Source organism: Toxorhynchites rutilus, chromosome 3 (assembly GCF_029784135.1).
Source record: "Toxorhynchites rutilus septentrionalis strain SRP chromosome 3, ASM2978413v1, whole genome shotgun sequence".
Lineage (NCBI taxonomy): Eukaryota > Metazoa > Arthropoda > Insecta > Diptera > Culicidae > Toxorhynchites > Toxorhynchites rutilus.
This window is the reverse complement of record NC_073746.1, coordinates 155,663,043-155,684,344: the sequence shown is the minus strand read 5'-3', so window position 1 is coordinate 155,684,344 and position 21,302 is coordinate 155,663,043. Positions and strand designations below refer to the sequence as shown.

Sequence of the window (21,302 nt, the reverse complement as noted above, 5' to 3'; positions counted from 1 at the left end):
CTGGGAAGCGGTGATGTATTAATTGATTTTCAATTTGCCGTTTATAGCAACGAAAGGGTGCCCTTTCTATCCTTTCGCCTAGAAATAATGAGAAAAGTTTCGATGCTTTCCATCAAAAGAAAACGTGCGGCTCCAACCTAACTTCAAACGCGTTCCTTTGCAAAGTCATTGTGAACATAAATCGCGTTCAAAAATAAACAGGTCTTCTCAAAAGTAATAATAACGGCTTATTGAAGGGTGCCTGAATTGAAGCCGGCGTTCGGTTGAGATTTCTTGAGAGTAACATAATAATAGAGAGCCACACAGCCAAAATGACGGTTATGATTTACGTCTACATGACCATTTTTAAATACGTATACTACATGTGGACAGGTCTTAATATCAAGTTTTCGGATATTGTCACTAACAAAGCCATACCTCTACTTCAAGTCGTCTGTATCAATTTTTCACAGAAGGTCTGTAAAAGATATAGCTTTTCAACTCAGGCAGCCATCAACAGGTGACGACACCAGAATGAGCTTCTTCGAAAAAAATCTGTTCCCGTTAGATCGTACTATGTAATGAAATTGCTTCACTCTCACCATCCATTCTGAGATGCAATAATCCATGTTATTGTTCTTTCAACTTTGCTCCCCCAACCAGCACAAATCTGAGAGATAATATTATTTTTATTACACACTTTGGCTGGAGAAAATATGAACTAAATGAATAATTTCATCATTCGCTGAAAGTTGCTTATGCCATGTTGCTTGCGTTGTTATGTTTCTTTGATGAAACTCATAAGTTTCGGTGCTTGGAAATTGCAAAAGATGAAATGATTATGATTATCCAATTTATTATTACTACGTGAAAGTCTACTTGAAGAATGCTGCCTGATTGTAATGATACAGGGTCTTTCCGATTAAACGTTCACGCAACAAATTTTCTAAACTTCTACAAAAGTGAACCGATTTTTATTTTAAAAAAACGAAAATAAAGCTTATTTTGAGACATTTTCGATGTGACCACCCCTTTTTTCGATAACACATTTTAAACGGTTAACAAAATTCTTCATGCAGAACTCTAACATTACAACTTCAATCCTGTTGAAAATCCGAGTTATTTCTTCTTCGAGTTCCTCCAAATTTTGTGGCTTATTAACATAGCAAAAATCCTTCACGTACCTCCAGAGGAGGTAATCGACGACGATAAATGAATCAACTAAAACGAAAACAAGCAAAACACAAAACCAAACACTGATGGCTTGAAATGACTTAATATAAACACACCTAAATACAGTAGAACCCCGATTATCCGCGGTGCGAATTTTAAGAGGAAGCGATCCATATTAATTCTATAGAGCTTCCCGAAATTTGTCAGTGAGAGGTAGGCACCTGCTTTTTTGTTTTAGTCATAGACGATTTCTGTATTGATAAACCGTCAATATACTTTTTTTTGTTTGTACCTCATTTCTAGTCCTTTATCGCGATATCCGCGTTAAATTCCGCGAGACTATTCCGCGGATATTAATGGGTTCTACTGTATATTTTGCACTCTTCTCAAACTAAGTGTCTTGAATACAACCCCCAATATTTTTATTGGTCTCAAAACGAGACGATTGCTTGGTGAGGTGCAATTGCAGTAGTATTGCACATATGTCATCCTTGGTGGAGACAGTTTTGCCACTAGAACGCGAAAACAAATCACACAGCAGAAGAATCATTTTCCTTGTAAGCCGGCGATGATGGCCCAGAACAAATTTTCTCTACATAATGAGGCGAAAAACATTATGATTACGCCTGCTTTGCCATGGCTCGGCTCGATGTGTTGATTGGAATGCCAGATGCACAGCGGGATGCCCAAAACAAGCGATGTTCGCTGTTTTGTGTTTAAAAACACACTGAAACTTTTCCTCAGGGGAGATCTAATATTTATACGCTAGATACAGCGTTCTTACTGTGCAAGGATGGAGTTTAAGGCGAAAATATTCTCTTTTTCGTTATCCCCTTCGTTGCATCTATTCTCGCGGCTGCATAAGTTGTCCATTTGTGCTCCCTTGGCCGAGTGGTTAGCGTCATAACTAACATGCCGGGTGTTCGGGTTCGATTCCCGTTATGGTCGGGGGAATTTTTCGTCAAAAAAAATTTTCTCCGACTTGCACTGTGATCACGCGTATTCTAGAGCTTGCCACTCAAAATGCATTCAAGGCGTGTTATTTGGCATAGAAATCTCAACTAAGTACTAATAAAAATGACGCAAGTAATACTACGTTGACGTTGAGACGGCGAAGTTCCTCTAGGAACGTTAGTGCCATTGAAGAAGAAGAAGAAGTTGTCCATTATTACGGCTAGGTAAGCACATAAATGGACAGAACAAATGTACGGGAAAATGCGAATGCTTCCAATTTTCATCAATTTAAACCATTCCAGACTATGGGATTGTAATGTGTATCATATCAAACAAATCTTAGAGAATTTCCGATTCGATTGGTAACGGGTGTTGAATCAAAAATGAGAATTTTTTCAATACCTATCAGTAACTCAAATAAAGAGCGTAAAATTTTCTTTCTCCAAGAAAATTGCTCTTTGGGCTCCCTAGAAACAGTAGGCGTGTTTGGTTTTGCTAGTTTGAATTTAGTCAAAGTAAAGATGTTGTCGAAACAACACGTGCTCTGCGAACGCCTTGTACGGTTCTACGAAACGCATTTCCAGCAAGGAAAAAAGTTCACGGTGGCTCATTTTAAGGAAGAAAATGTACCTGTCAGTACGGTATATCGTATCCTGGGTTCCCTGAACGTAGAGCGGATGGTCGGAAGTGGTTGTCCGGTGACGATAATGACGAAGCAGAGGATTACTTCGGCTCACTCAGTACCCTAGTGTATGAAAACAATTGATAGGCCAAGGACACGAAGCAACTGACTACAAGAATCGGGAATTGTATCCGGAAAATGGACGTAAGTGCCGTACAACGTTCTTGTTAGAGCATCGCGACAAAGTTGCGTCGAACAGCAGACCACGGCCCTTACTTAAACATTCACTGACATTTTTTTGAAGAAAATACATTATGTTATTAATAAAAAATACTGAAATCGATGGAAAAAATTTTTTTTTTTATAAGTGATTGAAAAAATTCTCATTTTTTATTCAACATCCGTTATGTAAATCGTCAAAATTCGTTCGCAGCAAAAATAGTTATTAACGTCTACTTTATTTCATAAAAACGTAACATGTTTCCTGATTTAGTGCCCTTAATGTGAGATGTTGTCCTTCGTCAAAACATTGTGCTCTGCATTCGCCGGCGGCGGGGATCCGCAGTACTCGAGAACTAGTCAAGCAAATGGAGCCAAATTTGGCATGTGAGGGTTTTTGAGTACGAGAAATTTTTCCATGATGGTTTACCCCTCTCTCCTTTGGAAGAGGGAGGAGGTCCCATAAAATATTACACATATTTTGTTTGATCTGTTTTGTGATATAAAATATTCGTTTTTTACAGTGTGTTTATTACATTATTTTTCTAGAATGATGACTTTACAACAACTTTGTCGAACACCCTATTCAAATCAGACAGTGTTGCCACACGTACAGATTTATCTGGTAAGGTACAGATTTTTTCGTTTTTTTTTGGTACACTTTATGTACTATCTTGAGCATTTTTTTATGGACATAAATACCTATATACCCAATAGCAAAAAAAGAACTAACGAATTCGAGGTAATAAAGGAAAGTCTAGAACTCCTCGTTTGTTCCAGGCTGAAAAATTTGAATTCACGATGCTACATGAAGAGCTGGAAGATTTTTATTTGGTCTTTCTCACTACCATCTGTTTCAATGAAAGATCATTTAAAAGCAGCAAGAATTTTTAGGATGGAATGGCAGTGGAAGGAACCTTCAGAACAATGGACAGCGAAAAGCAGATGTTTATCGGATTTGTCGCAGTTTTTTCGTTGAACTGATCAAGCATATGAGGAAAAGATTCAATAACAAGTCTGCGGAAATGTTAAATCCCAGAATCTTTTCCAATTTGATTAACGTTGTGTTAGAGGCGTTCACAGGATTCTAAGATGATAATTCACAAGATTTGGAGAATAAATTCCGTACCCTAGAGGTAAAATTGCTCCTTAAAGAAATCACAATTTCAGAAAACGAGCATGTACAGGATTGGTGGACAAAAATTGGATGCCTAGAAAGAATTAACGGTTCACTCGCTTTTTCGGCGCTTCGAAAACTCGTTTGTAGCGTTCCCACTATGCCTAACTCCTCGGCAACTGTCGAGCGAATTTTTCTGAATATAAACAGATCAAAAATAAGCTTCGAAATCGGCTCAGCAATGGTAAGATGAATGCTATTTGAGATCAAAAGATTTGATTAAACGTCGTGGCTTTTTTGAAAACGAGTCAATAATCATTGTTGTCTCGAAATCGAAAATGTGTCGTAAATAAGCTGCCGTATCCATCTTATTTTCACATGGTACATTAGACGATATATTCAATCAAATTTTTTTAGTGAAAACTTACCATCTCAATAACCTCAGAGAAATCCTTGTTAAGGTCTTCTATGACGAATGGATAACCGTTTTGTTGAGATGCATATTTGAGGTGTGATGAATTGATCTGAAAACAAAGCATTTATTAGTTACACAAATCATCATTGATGTTAGCAGCGTCTTGATTAACGAAACAACATTAGCTAATATACAGGAGAAATCACACTAAACTATGATTTGTAAGATTTGAGGCTCCAGTTTTCGGCGTGCTGGAATCTCGATCGGAACTGAAATGTATCTACCTAACCATTTGTTTACGAAGGTATCGAGTTATAAATATAGCCGCCGGAAAGCTCATATTCGAACTGAGGGTAAGACGTACAGTGGAAAAGAGACGGACATTCGGATTATTTGTATAGTAAACTTCCAAAATATGAAATTCAAACATATTCATGTTGATTAGCACCCCTTCTAAAACTGGAAAAATTAAGTGATTCTGTTTCTAATGGATGTAACATCGAGAAAAGCTGAAAGATTTCTTCTATATTGCAGTTGATGAACAGATAGATGATGAGATAGAAAATGCAATTATGAGTCGCAAAACTGAAAATTTCGAGTTATTGATTACATTTGGTTAAGCGTTATGTAAGCTACATACCTAAAGTAACCAGATAGTAAAAGGTCTAACGCGGGACACAAAAAACAAAACGTTATGTATATAAGTTATGTGAAAATAAACCATACTTTGGCGAGTCTCATTTATTCGTGAAACACTCAACATGTGTCCTTGCAATTAAACCTGATCTGTATTATTTCTTTCTAAGTATCGTCATTCAGTTGTGATTTTTCGGTTGTTTAGATTTTGTTTACGCCTGAAAATAACTGGCTCAGTTGGAGCATTAAAGCCTTGCAAGCACGATTCAAATTCAACAATTTTCTTCAAATTACCGAATGGAATGCTCAAAAATTTCAATCCATTTTTCTTCCAATTTAGTGTTAACGTATGCATTTAAAAAATGGACTATTTTCGGATGGCGATGAAAAAAACTACAAAAAATAATTTAATGGAACAAATTTTCCTTAAATATTACGTTTATTAAGCCTACAAAAAAAACGTGCTTGATACTAGAATTCAACGAATGGCCGGAGACCGGATACTTCACGTTCCCCAGGTAATCGATGACGTCGAATATATCATCCACATCAAGTTCTCGAAGAAGGTCCTTCTCTGACAAACGAGAAGGGAATGTTCAAGCCGCTCTTCTTTCGAGTCAGATGGTGAACGGGGACTGAGTACGAAGTGCTTGCCGAAACTTGCGAAGGTGATGTGGTGTTTATGCCGAAACTGGGATCAGCCCATTATGCCAAAAGATCACTGAAGAATGGATAATGGATCGGCTGAAGATAAACATTGTCGCGTAGACCGCCAACCTCCCCAACATACCCCAGCTGCGGCCTATAGAAAACTATTAAGCGAATGGCCAAAATGGAGAAATAGCTGACTACCAAAGCCACGGAAAGGTAAAAGAACATGTCGACATACATCTTTTCATCAGCCATGATTGAGGTTCCGGCCAACACTTGCTTCATTTTCGATACTTCATCAAAAAACCCTGCCTCTTCCTGTCCAGCATACACTAGTTCTTCCGACTTATTTAACACGTTAAGCCCTGACCGAGCTAGAGGACCAAAGATGAACTTTTCGTTTGACTCACGTTGGTCCCTGCGGATCAATAAGGGAATCTTATAAAAATCATTATGAATCTTTATAAAAATCTTAAAAATAAATCTTTATAAAAATCAATCATCCGATTTTTTTGCTGTCGTTTCCTGTTGACACTCTCTAAACAAAAAGTCCACTATCGGTGCGATAAAACCAGCTCAACGTATTAATCGTTGAATGCATTGGAAGCGCTCTTGAACAGTCTGACAAATAAAAGTTTTATTTTAAGTATAAGAAAATCAACATGATCAAATTGTAAACCTGAAATATATTGATATCGCGGGACATTTTCGTTCCTTTTGCCAAATGAGGGACGTTTCGCGGGACGTAACCCTACGCGGGACATTTTGTTGAAATGCGGGACTGTCCCGCGTAACGCGAGACGTCTGCTCAGTTTATACATACCATATTTAACAGATTTGGAAAATCGCGCGTACAGCAGGAATAATTGATCGCGTACAGCAGGAACTCTTTCATAAAAAAAAATTAAAAAAAATATTCATTGCTGTTTCGAAGAAATTCTCGTACTTTTCCCGTAATACGGCACATTAGGCGGCGCACACCCTTTTCGTCCACCGTTTTGGCGATTTGATTCCACCAGTTCTTCATTTGAGTCATGTTCCTAACAAGTTTTCCCTTTGCCTTAAGCCTCCGCTTCGTGATTGCCCAGTATTTCTCTATCGGCCGGAATTGGGGGCAGTTTGGGGGGTTGAGGTCCTTCGGTATTACGCTGACCCCGTTCGTTGCGTACCATTCCATAACCGTTTTGCTGTAATGGCAGCTTGCGAGGTCCGGCCAAAACATTACTGGACGGTCGTGGGCACGAATAAACGGCAGAATCCGTTTCTGTAGGCACTCTTTTTTGTAGACTTCTGATGTCATTGTCTTGTCAGTGAGAAAGACTTTGGTTTTCTGTCCACAACTGCATATCCCCTGCCAAATCATGTACTTGCGGGCGAATTTATCCGCAAACACGAACTTAAATTTTGCAGGTACATCCCCCCGAGCCGTCACCAAATAAAATTTTTGACCTGGGATTTGCCCAAAGTCCGCCTTCACGTAGGTCTCATCGTCCATCAGAATACATCCGTCGAACTTGGTCAGCTCTTGGTCGTACAGCTTTCGAGCACGGATTCTGGCCACATTGTTCTGCTTCAGCGTCCGATTTGGCTGTTTGCTGGCTCGGAATGACCTTATTCCTTCCCGGAGACGAATTCGTCGCACCGTACTGTGAGCGGCCTGGAACTTATTGGCCAAATCGCGGTCTGAAAGATTGGGATTCCTCTTGACGGCCTTGATGACTTTCCCACGCAGTTTCCGGTCGACAGTTCCACTCCGACGCTTCGAATGCGGCTTCCAAGCCGTCGTCAATGTTTCCTTGTACTGCTTGATAACACGCCATACGGTATTTCTGGGCATTTTAAGCTGTTTAGCTAGCTTAGATGCCGACAACAATGGATTTTCAAGAAAACTGTGCACAATTTTATCTCTCCGTTCGGCTTCCATGGCGGTTGTTTACAAAATGCTATCGTTTGGTGTTATGACATAAATACATGGTGAAAGGTAATGAATTTCCCGACACGTGGGTGAAAAAAGTTTCCAAATCCGTCCACTAGGAGCGCCACAATGAGCAAAAGAATTTGTTCCAATATTAAATGAAGCAGACTTTAGTATGCAGTCAGAGCAGACCATGTACCATTTACCATGGTGAAATGGCTCTATATCATATGCAGACAGAGTGGACCATGTGACAATTATTTGTATATTAAATTTAAACAATATCCAAGCGCCGAATTCAAACCAACAAAATTTTTTCTTGAAGTTCATAGGTACGTTGTCCGGGTTATATTTATTCCCAAGGCTGGCAAACGTGACAGGACGACTCCTAAAGCGTATGGACCAATTAGTCTAACATCTGTCATCTCAAAAATGATGGAAAAGGTTATTGATCTCCATACCAAATCATCATATTTGAGCAGGAGACCATTGAACAAATTTCAATTTGCCTATCAAGAAAATAAATCAACTGAAACAGCGCTTCACACATTAATTTCAAAAATAGAGAAGTCTTTTGATGCTAAAGAATTCTCAGTTACAGCTTTTCTTGATATTGAGGGAGCATCCTACAACTCTATAAATAAAGCTATGAAAAAATGTAGTTTTGACATGTGCATCTCCAACTGGATACATGCCATGCTAACCAACCGACTAATAACAATTTAGCATTAGGAGGATCTACTCTAACAACGAAACCAACTAGAGATTGCCCTCAAGGAGGAGTTCTGTCTCCTCTGTTGTGGTCCCTAGTTGTCGACGATCTTCTTAACAACCTAGCTTATTTAAGATACGAAGTCATTGGTTTTGCTGATGACATAATCATCTTAGAGAGGGGTAAATGTGAGCATACTATTTCCAATAGAATGCAAACAGCCCTTCACTACACACTCAAATGGTGCAACTTGGAAGGACTTAGTGTTAATCCTTCAAAAACAGTCATAATTTCATCTACCAGAAAAAGAAAGTATATGATTCCACCTCTTAGATTGGGAGGTGTACAATTGGAGCTTTCAAAACGAACCAAATATTTAGGTGTCATGCTTGATCAAAAACTAAATTGGATCGATCAACTGGAGTATGCAATATCTAAAGTAGTAGTATATTCGGGAAAAAGTGGGGACTAAACAGAGAATGATTCACTGGATTTACTCGGCAATTGTGAGACCCAGACTAACATATGCTTCGCTAGTGTGGTGGCCTAAAACTACCAAAGTCATAGATGCTCTTTTATACTTTCTACCCATGCACCAATATTTGCAACTTGTAGCGGAAAAGGGAGCTCTCAGGATGAAACGTATAAAACATTTTGTAGAAGGAGATCTCACAGGGCATTTACAAATCCTGAAAGATTTTCAACTGAACACTATAGTAAGCATGAAGGAAGACTGGATGGAAAAAAAGACTAACTTCAGCGTTCCCTTCAAAGTGAATGAATTCAATCGCAACGAATGGGAAGAAGGTGGTTTCAAAACTCGGCCAGGATCACTCGTGTTTTATACCGATGGATCTAAAATCGGTAAATCTACGGGAGCGGAGATTGATGGACCAGGAATTGGGAGTGTATTTTATCCTTAAAACAACTAGCTGCTACTAACGAAGTTAACCTATACTGGGTGCCTGGTCACTGCGGTATAGAAGGTAATGAAAGAGCCGATCTCTTAGCAAGATAAGGATCTTCAACTAAATTCGTCGAGCCGGAGCCATTTTGTGGATTATCTACAGCATGCATGAAAGTTGAGCTCAAAACCTGGGAAATATCAATGATTGAAGCCAACTATCAACTCTATCAACACCAAGACAATCAAACTTATTCATTGCACCTTGTAACATAATAACGCGCAACCTACCTACTCAGATTGAATAAAGCAGATTTGAGTATATTAACCGGTCTATTCACTGGACAATGTCCGAGCAGGTATCACCTTAAAAAAATCGGAAAACTGGCAGATGATAACTGTCGTTTTTGCAATTTCGAAGCTGAGATTTCGGACCATTCACTGTGTCAATGCAGTACACTAATTCAGCGAAGACTGTGAATTCTTGGAAAGGGCATTCTTATGCCTAACGAGATTTAGTCTGCTGAACCAAAACAGCTAAGGAACTTCATAAAGAAAGTCATACCTTCGTGGGAGGATATGCAAAGTGCTGGTGCGACTATCACTTATTCCCTGAGTGATAGAACGAACTGACACTGCATACATAGCAAACTGGAGTGCACTACAATAGATCAAACTAATGGTCGCAGTGGTACAATGCTCCTACAGAAGAAGATAGGTCGAAATATTCTCGAAATGTGCTTGAACCCGTTAGTGTAAAATGTGCACATTCTGAGTATATAAAAAATAAAGTTGGTCCATTCTGACTGAACGGATCAATGAAAAATGTGGTCTTCAGTGTGAATGATCGCAAAATTTACTATTTCAAAGTTTATGCTTTAACATGATTGCCATGCAATCATATTCATGTCAGCAGTAGATGGCAGAGACCATTGTGCTGAACGCAACCAAATGTTTATGCAGTTCCAACCTCACACCCCTTCTCGCTCTAATCTTTATAACAGAATGTCACACTTTGACTCACAACTGTTAATTGATTGAAAAATATTTCGAAATTGTTCAGTCAGAGTGGACCATGTAAGTATAGGCAGCCAAATAACTGCCTTTTTTTACAATTGTCATACGTGAAAGTATTGCCAGAGAGTAGCTAATTTTTCTGAGAACAATATTGAACGAAAAAATTGAATGCTTCGAAAATTGCAGACCACTAAAGTTCATGTTCGCTTTTCTCGAAATCTTTTATATCAAATGGTTCGGTCTGATTTAACACCGACCACATGTCCGTCTTACCATGGGTACGCTTCACCCGCCTCCCGAAAATTTCAACGGTCTGCTTGGAATTCAATTCTGTCTGTCTGTATTCCAGAGAAAAAAAAGGGAAATACTATTCTGTGAAATATTTCACCTAATATGTTTTTATTTTAAAACAAACAGTATATTGAAATAACGACAAATCAGTAGATTTAAGCTTCTGAAAACATACATTTCCAAATATACAATCGAAGTTCTTCTTTGTTTGCCCGTCTTGCCCCTACAAACATAAAATAGGCTGTTCACCGAATCGTTATCGCTTTCACGTCTAATTCCTCGCAAAACTCTGTTTTGAGTAACACAACTGAATAATCTGTAGACACTGTATCAAAGCAATTCTCTCCGTGATGAAATGTTAAACAATAGTAAACAGAAACTCCATGCCAGTGCACAATGGTCCAGGAGATGCATTTAAGTGGAAATCAGCATTTAACGGGTGTTAAATAAAAAATGAGAATTTTTTCAATCACATAATAAAAAAAAAATTTTTTTTCATCTATTTCAGTATTTTTTATTAATAACATAATGTATTTTCTTCAAAAAAATGTCAGTGAATGTATGAGTAAGGGCCGTGGTCTGTTGTTCGACGCAACTTTGTCGCTATGCTCTCACAAGAACGTTGTACGGCACTTACGTCCATTTTCCGGATACAATTCCGGATTCTTGTAGTCAGTTGCTTCGTGTCCTTGGCCCTCCAATTGTTTTTATACACTAGGGCACTGAGTGAGTCAAAGAAATCCTCTATTGAGCGGCACTGGGGCAAGTTTGTTGGGTTACGATCTTTCGGCACGAACGGTATCTTTTTCTTCTCAAGATACGCCAGCGTCTTCTTGGCGTAATGGGAAGACGCCGTTCTTCCCATCCGCGTGATGCTCGTTCAGGAACGGCAGCAGGATTTTATCGAGGCACTCTTCTTGATAGATTTGTTGTTTGATTGCCAGACCGCTCTGCTTAAACCAAGGCTTTGAAATGCCCCGGTCGGAAATGGCGATGTACAACATAACCTTTTTTTCAAACTTGTGCTTGAACTTGTATTTCACTTCAGGCGTCGTGGATGACTTGTCGCTGGATTAATAATTATCATTTCCTGGAATATGCGTTTTGGACAGCGGAAAATAGCTTTCGGCGTCCAGAACGAAAGACGTCCCGCAGTATTTTTTGGTCATCCACCGACACTGTGAATCAACCGTCTCAATCTGCTTCTCCGTGTACTCCGGCGACCTCGTCTTCTTCCTGCAGACGATTCCTTCTATCTTGAGGGTCCGATGGATCAATACGTGGGAGCAGCCATATTTCCGACCGGCGTCACGCAGGCTGGTTGCGTCCTTGTTGTCATACAGCTTCTTTAACGATGTCTTCCTCTGCTTCGTCATTATCGTCACCGGACGACCACTTCCGACCTTCCGCTCTACGTTCAGGGAACCCAGGATACGATATACCGCACTGACAGGAACATTTTCTTCCTTAAAATGTGCCACCGTGAACTTTTTTCCTTGCTGGAAATGCGTTTCGTAGAACCGTACAATGCGTTCGCGAAGCACGTGCTGTTTCGACGCCATCTTTGCTTTGACTAAATTCAAACTAACAAAACCAAACACGCCTACTGTTTCTAGGGAGCTCAAAGAGCAATTTTCTTGGAGAAAGAAAATTTTACGCTCTTTATTTGAGTTACTGAAAGGTATTGAAAAAATTCGCATTATTTATTTAACACCCGTTAGAGCTCGACAGTTATTCTCTAGACAAAAACTTGCCAAAAATAGGGTGACCAACTTTTTCGATGAAATAAAAATTCTAGCTTTCTTATCTCTATAGATAGAGGTAAACATAGTTCGGCAATGTTGTAGTCTCAGTTATTTAAAATATCTTTGTAGAACAAAGTTTTTTCTATCTCTTGAAATAACCGATATAGCGCCATTTTTCTATGTTGTGTTAGAGTCACCATGAAAAAAATTGTTTTTTTTCGCTCTAACTTTTATATTTCAAATTCTACATACTGGTCAATATCTCAGCTTCACTCAAAGTTATTGATATTTCTTCCCAAAAATATGTTTGTTGGCGGAATTTGAAAGAATATTTTTCACTCTATATAATATGTGATTTTCAAATATGTGTTATTTTTTGTATTTGAGTAAATTAAAATTGAAATCAAGAGTTTTTGGGAGAAAACTCATCAATAACATTGAACAGGATAAAGATATTGACAAGCTCTGCATCGCAAAATGTTGGTATTGATAAGCTCTTAAAGTCGTACGAAGACAATTTTAATGTAGAATTTTAAATATAATAGTTAGAGTAAAATAATCGGTTTTTTCATGGTTACCCTAATGCAACTTAGTTAAAAAACAACTTTGTGAGAGATATTTATTTTTTAGACAAAAACTGGCTTCGACAAAGTTGTTACATATGATAGAGCGCTCATTTTTATGTTATCAAAAATAAGGTGACCAAAATTACCGATGAAATAAAAAATCTAACTTTCTTATCTTTATAGATAGAGATAAATATAGTTCGATAATATTGTAGCCCCAATTATTTTAACTAACTTTGTAGAACAAACCTTTTTTCTATCTTTTAATATAATCGATTCAGCGCTTTTTTCCTAAATTACGTTAGGGTTACCATGGAAAAGCGGTTTTTTTGCTCTAACTTTTATATTTCAAATTCTACATCAAAGCTGTCTTCGTACGACTTTTAGAGCTTATCAAGATCAATCCTACTCAAAGTTTTTGATGGTTTTTTACCCAAAAACTCATGATTTCAATTTTAATTTACTCAAACACGAAAAATAACATAGTTTTGAGTATCACACATTATGTAGAGTGAACTCTGTTCTTTCAAATGCCGTCAATAAACTTTGTTTATGTTTGCCCCAGAAAGAATGACAAGCAATTGAAGAGAGCGTATTTTTTGGGAAGAAACATCAATAACTTTGGGTGAAGTTGAGATATTGACGAATTCTGCATCGCAAAATGTTTGTATTAGTAAGCTCTAAAAGACTTTCCAAGACAGTTTGTATGTAGAATTTTCAATATGCAAAAAAACTGTTTTGTCATGGTGACCCCAACGCAAATTAGAAAAAGGCGCTATATCGGTTATTTCAAGATATAGAAAAAAAAATCTTTGTTCTACAAAGATATTATAAATAACTGGAACTACAACATTGTCGAACTATGTTCACCTCTATCTATAGAGACAAGAAAGTTATATTTTTTATTTCATCGAAAATGTTGGTCACCCTATTTTTGGCAACATGAAAATGAGTGCTCTATCATATATAACAACTTTGTCGAAGACAGTTTTTGTCTACAGAATAACTGTCATGCTCTAAATGCTAATTTCCACTCAAATGCATCTCCCGGACCATTGTGCAGTGTGATACAATACATAAGAGCTAAATAATTGAATTTCCAATGGAATCATTACTTCTAAATTGATCACTCCATATGGCTAAATCAATTCCAAAGTCTCGAAAATAAATACTCTCGGAATTTAGGGAAAGATTCCAACTTTCCTTCAACACAAAAATCTTCCAACAGCCTAGGTGACGAATCATCTACCGTTACGACTCACAGACCAAAAATGGAGCATCAAATCGGAAGTTAAACATCATAAAAGAAATTTCATCCATCGATTGGCCTTACACCCCCCATTTTTCACATGGTACATTAGGAACGACGAACGAAACGCAAATGTCCCTCGTGTCTCTGGATCCGATATGGATCCCTGACATTTGCCGTTGGGCTGTCAGCGATGGTCACCAGCCTTCACGGTCAAGAAAACCGACCAAACGTAACAGCGAGCAAAATAAATGATGTGGCTGGGAGATGGGAAGCAGAAAAATGGTTTTTCTATATGGAAACACTTTTGTCTAATGGCAGCAATGACCACGAAATGTGAAAACGAGACAATGTCGACGGCAAGTCGAGAAGAGAGAGAACGACGGATAAAGTATTTTTAGAAATTTGCGCCTAATTGCGCGTGACAGATGATTTCGTGATTGATGGAAAGCAGTGAAACGTGTGTATTGAACGGAAGCGATAGGAACGGGGATACTCTCGAAGATGACTTATTACGGTGATACGATGCATTCGACGCAAAGTAATGGGTGTTTATTTTCTGCCATTATCGTTTTATCATCAAAACTATAAACATCAATATTTTTTCGCTCTTTTTATCAAGATATATAAATTGACACAGTTAGTAAAACAAACACACAAACCAAATTTCCTGGTTGATTGATACACATAAACATACTTTTTGCCATAAAGATTTGATTGTTCGTTTTGAGCATTTTATTCTATACATGCTTGGTCGTCGATAGGCTTTTAAGATAAAACTTCACGTCAAAGTAAAGTTATGTTTACCCCATGAGAATGCCCGTCAAAAGTTGGTTCCAAATTCGAAATGGATATACTGATTGACTATCAGAACTGGTGATGATTTATGGACAGTTTTATTGCGTTTGGGAGCAACTTCAGATAACATTAAAAACGAAATTTCGAAATACATTATGTAGATTTATTGATAACAATATAAATTCCACTCAAATTTACGAAGAATCACGCTGAGAAGGTAAAAATAAATAATGGCGACCCAAAAAATTCCATTGCAACATTAGATAGTGGTTATTTGTGTTACATGCTTTTCTTGCATATTTTCATGTTACCATGGGAATCCGTAACACTGATTTTGCTATACTTATCTGAAAAAAAAACATTTATACGAACCACCGTATAATGGCTGAATTGATTCATCGGTCATAAAAAGCCTAATTCATCGAAAACTGCTGCTACTTCGTATAATATAGTTGCGTCTATCGGTGAATGAAACAACTTTTTGTCTCGTATATATAAGGCAAACAAATTATTCCAAAAGGGTGCTTATGCTTTCTTTGTTATAAGTTACTTCTGCCATAAACACGCACACGCACCTCATAAACTCTATCATTCTCTCGAATTGATCCCTTAGGGTTGGGGGGGGTTTGTTAACCTGCTCCATATGAGCTATCACCCATATGTGTTGTGATATTTGTTTCGTGTTCTGTTAACTTCGAACATTTTCATTCCACGTTCTCTTTATCAACATAAGCTCCCATTGCACTACACACAACATTGGTAAACAATGCGCCGAATCGACTATGTTGCTAGCTGATCCGGATGAGTTTCGCTGTTTATCAAGCAGCGGTACTTGTGGCAATATGTCGATTTCGGATTGCACGTAGCTCGCATTTTCGTTGACTAGCAGTCGTCGTTCCGATCAAGTTTGTTTACTTTCGGTAGGCAGGAACGAACCGAGATGAGAACCAGCCATAAAATCGATAGCAGTTCACAAACGTGTTGTGTTGCTGTAAGATAAATAGCCTTTCGGGATGGTCAAAGTGCTACTTGTTTTGCAATATGCTGTGCACATTATTTTATGGCCCGGGTAACGAGGGTGGGGTAATTGATGATAATGAATAAACCAGCAGAAGCACTCACGCGTTTGACAGCGCACTGCCCTAACCGTGTGTTTTGAACGATAAGAAACGTGAGCATGTGAATAACTAATTTCACGTGTTCATTGCGAGTGATGATATACTCACATCATGGGTGAAGACATTATGGAGTATTATAAAGGTAAATGGATATTGTTATTCCATGTTCAAATGTATTAAGCTATGACGATAATTTATGCCGATACATTATCACTATCATGTTTTACGATTTCCAAATATTGGTTAACAAGTTTAAGATTTCAATTTTCTTAATTTATTTTTCAATAAGTTTATACGTTGTTAAATAGAAGGTATAAATTCCTTTCCAACACATTTATCTCTCACAGATATACGTATTTAGTCTAAGAATCAAAGACTAAGTTGTTCACTGTCCAGTTTCAACTCATCGGAAGCCGTAGAGTAATAAATTCATCTGTTTTAAAGACACGTTCGCGTCCACATGCACTGTTGTTTAAGCAATATACTGGATTCCTGCTCACATCTGGTCATATATCAGACACTTGAGCCTATTCACTTTCACAGATGATGAACTTAAACTTGAACGCATGCTCGTTCTCTCACTCCACTCCATAAGATGGCTCGATACCCCACTTAGAGTCTCACAAATTTTCAAGTGATGGCCTCTTGAAAGTGTATAATAAATCAATGAATAATATGGTTGAAGTCAAATTATGTGTACGATAGCTTCCATTACAGCTGAACATTATGTGCTTCTGAGAACGATAATCATGCTGTGCAGTGCTAGTGCAGTGCCCGTTTGATTTTGGTAACAAACCAAAAATGTCGAAATGTCATTTTTTAAATTGTTATCGACTCGTGTCTGATTACATAATCTGGACGTCTTTCTTGCTTTTGGATGTATCCTGCAGCCACGAGTCATTTAGGAATAGCTTGTCGAGTTACTCCCAATCATTCTGCAAGCTTTGTTTGCGTTTGACATGAATCATGATCGTCACCATAAACTTCCAAAAGCATTCGATGCGTTTCAGCTGCACTTTTCATCCAGAAAAAAATAGAAAATCAAAACTTCCCGCAAATGGTGTAACGCAACTCGACTCGACATTTTGAATGTAGTAAAAATTGAAGTTGTTGTGCAAAACTCATGTAAACAATACTTGATTGGATTGTGTCACATTTACCCGAAACCCACTCACCCGAATGACAGTTACCCGAAAGACATTCACCCGAATTCCACTCACCCGAATGTAACAAATACCAGAAAGCGACAGCTACCCGAATGTAACATTTACCCGAATGCGACATTTAACCGAATGCAACAATTACCCGAATGTAACATTTACCCGAATGCGACAGTTACCCTAATGTAACAATTACCCGAATGTAACATCTACCCGAAAGGGACACTTACCCAAAAGAAGGATATATTCAAATAATACACAAATTTTACTATATTAGTATTTGTATTTGTATATTTAATTCTGATCAGAGTTATATAAAGATCATATTTGTCTCATACTTTCAGTGGGAAGTACAATTCGAGAAATACTTGCATTGAATAAAATCCTTTTCAAAATAATGAAAAGTGAAAGAATGCAGTTTTATAACGTATTATTAAGTCCATCCATTCTTATGGATGACGCAGCCCGTTTACGAGCGTCGGACACCATACGTTTATCTGGTGCATCACGTTTGCAACCAGGCTATCAAAATGCATGACATGGATAATCAACCGGGCAAACGTAATGCACCAGGTAAACGTATGCAGACCTGACTAAAGGATCGTCTCCTATGCTTCAAACAAACCGGGCAATCGGTGGAACACAGGTTTGCTTGCGAGAGGCCGCCGACCCGCCGTCGGAAGCGGCGGCCTCTCGCAAGCAAACCTGTGTTCCACTCGGATTGCGTCACCTCGGCGGCTTGGTGCCACCTCGATTCCTTATCCTTGTTCGCCCCATTACATCGATCTCAAAATAAATTTCATCACGAAATAATAAACTCATGATAAAAATTGCGCTGCGGCGGCAAATACGTAAGTACCATTTTTTCTTATCTATTCTTTTCACATTTTCATTAAAAGATTTTATGTTAAAGTTAGCTGTTTAATTTTCGGAATATTTCATAACCCATGCTCATTTCTGAATGATCTCTTGGTCTTAAAGAGCAATACGGAAAGGAAAGAAGACAGCATGTCAATTGTGCCTACACTAATTTCTAAAAATGACACAGCGAAGTTTTCAACACTTTTTTCGAATTTCCTCATTACAATTTCTCAGTTTACTTCGTAACTTCCTAACAGCAGATTCGACAAAACTCATAAACTAATTTGTCGGAATTTTTCCTTCTTCATTCGGGTAAACATCCCATTCGGGTAAAGGTCGCATTCGGGTAAACGTTGCATTCGGGTAAATGTTCATTCGGATAAATGTCCCTTCGGATATATGTTGCATTCGGGTATTTGTTACATTCGGGTGAATGTCAATCGGGTATGCGTTACATTCGGGTAAATGTGCTTCGGGTAAACGTGTTTCGGGTGAATGGGACACAACCAATTGATTGACAGATGTCGACACTTCAGCTGGTGCCGTCGACTATTTATAGCATATGATGAAATTAATGCCAAATCGACAGGTCATTGACAGCACCATCTCAGATTGCAGTGAAACTTTGCGGATGTAAAGAAATTGGTCATTTAAGCAACTTTGCATACATTAAATCTCCTAAACAGAGTTAGACTTCTTGTTGAAAATAGCCAAAGTTTTTCTCTCAATTGATTATAAAAATTTCTCACAAACTAAAGACGAATTTAATGCCAACTCGTCCCAAGAGTTGGCAGCACCATCTCAGATAGAAGCGAAACGTTGTGGGTGTAAACATATGGGTCTTTTAAGCAACTTTGCATACTTGAAATATTCGAAAAAGAATTAGACTACTTTTTTGAAAGGGACAAAAAAAATTTCTTGATTTTTTACAAAAAAAATTATAACTCAAAAACTATAATACCTACAAAATATGGGACAAAGAATGAAATGTAGGAAATTGTTTAAATTTTAATAAAAAAAACCAATTTAAAAAAAAATCGCTGAAAAACAAATTATTTTAAAAATTAAAATTAATTTTCCCAAAAACGATTTTTTTTTAAATTCTTAAAAAAAATATTTAAATAGCCTTCACAATTCCCAACAAGTCGTCCATACATAAGAAGATGAGTACTTTTACAGGGAAAGAGTTTTTCTAACAACAACTTTTTCATGTTTTCTTTGACAAAATTACAACTAATCCTAATTTTGTTTAAAGTCAAGATAGGATTATGAGTCTCGAGGTTTTGGCAGGCGTACTCCCACTAAAAGATCGCTTCAATTTATTATCTCTTCGGTTCCTCATCCGGTGTAAGGTTATGAACCCATTGGTGATCGGAAATTTTGAGCAGCTTATCGAGCTAAATTTTCATTCAGGATTCATGAGCTCATATCATGAATTCATCTCCATGCAGGTTGATCCTTCTTCGTATACTCCCAACCGTGTTTGTTTTCCTGACTACATCAATTCCTCTGTACATTTTGATCTGTTCATGAAGGAGAAAATCCATGGAATTCCAGATTATCATCGATCGGGGATCATTCCTACGATCTTCAATGCAAAGTATGGGCGTGTCAATTGTGATAATATGTACTTTACTGATGGGTCCACTATAAACGAGTCCACAGGATTTGGAGTGTTCAACGAATTTTTTAGCACCTCACACAGTCTTCAGAATCCTTGCTCTGTGTATATTGCTGAATTGGCAGCAATACATTGGGCGCTGGACAGCGTCGCCTCACGACCTGTTGAACACTATTACATTGTAACGGATAGTCTTAGCTCTGTCGAAGCTATCCGTTCAGTGAGGCCGGAAAAGCACTCGCCGTACTTCCTTGAGAGAATACGAGAAATTTTGAGTGCTTTATTCAGACGCTGTTATGTCATTACCTTTGTCTGGGTCCCTTCACATTGCTCAATTCCGGGTAACGAGAGGGCTGACTCATTGGCAAAGGTAGGTGCAATTGAAGGCGATATTTATCAGCGTCAAATCGCTTTCAATGAATTTTATTCTTTAGTCCGTAAAAATACCATCGCTAACTGGCAACGTAAATGGAACGAAGATGAATTGGGCCGGTGGTTTCACTCGATTATCCCTAAGGTTAGCCTCAAACCATGGTTCAAAAGTCTGGACTTAAGTCGGGACTTTATTCGCACCTTCTCTCGACTCATGTCCAATCACTGTTCGTTAGACGCGCTACTCTTTCGTTTTAATCTTGCCGATGGCAATATCTGTGCTTGTGGCCAAGGTTACCACGACATCGAACACGTTGTTTGGTCGTGCGAGGAGTATCTTGTTGCCAGATCGAATTTAGAAAACTCTCTTCGGGCTAGAGGAAGGCAGCCCAATGTGCCGGTGAGAGATGTGTTAGCTGGTTTAGACCTTGATTACATGTCCCAAATATATGTCTTCCTAAAAGCTATCAATCTTCGTGTGTGATTCTCCTTATATCCTTATATTCTCCTTTTCCTTTCCCTTCGCGAGAAATCAAATCCCTTCTTACTAACAATAGAATAAGGTGAAATGTGAATACATGTTAGATATAAGATAGGCTTATGAATTGAGTATGATGAATGTGAGTGCGAATGTGAGTGTGAACATTGTCAACATATCCTTATATCCCATCCTTTTCCTGAAACAAAATGTCACCCTTCTAAACTCGAGCAAGCCGCGAGTAATCGGTTCTCTACTTCATTAACATTAGAATTAATAAAAAATGTTTATATATACTTGTAACTATACAAATAGGAGTTTGGCTCCTTTAAACTTATGTAACTGAGCCTGTAAAAATAAACGATTTAATAAAAAAAAAAAAAAAAGATAGGATTATAGTGCATTCAACAAAGTCTTAGATCTTATTTAAATATGAACGTCAACAGACGTCAACTTTCTATCTTTTATAGTTTCTGGAATATAGGGCATTTTTGTTTGGAGACCCCTAAAAAAAAATAATGTTTTACTCGTTACATTTTTGTGTGTGCATCCTCGCGTTTGACATGTTCTTGACATGTTTCGGAATAGAAATTAGCAGAGCATGTAAATCGTTATAATTTATACGTACAAATGTTACGAATTAAAATTTAATAGTAATTTTTTAAAAAAACATGAAAAAATTGTTGTTCGAAAAACTTTTTCCCTGTAAAAGTGCCCATCTTCCAATGT

At 37.9% G+C, this 21,302-nt stretch overlaps 1 protein-coding gene across 10 annotated transcripts in view; it reads right to left on the bottom strand.

The window, feature by feature from the left end:
• The window catches only part of LOC129778253 (cGMP-dependent 3',5'-cyclic phosphodiesterase-like), a 177,604-nt gene that overhangs the window by 122,309 nt on the left and 33,993 nt on the right, over window positions 1–21,302 (bottom strand). For all 10 annotated transcript variants that reach the window (XM_055785035.1, XM_055785037.1, XM_055785034.1 and 7 more), the window contains exon 4: window positions 4,493–4,588. In XM_055785035.1, coding sequence (XP_055641010.1) covers window positions 4,493–4,588 — 96 coding nt within the window. The remainder of the gene's footprint in view (window positions 1–4,492; window positions 4,589–21,302) is intronic.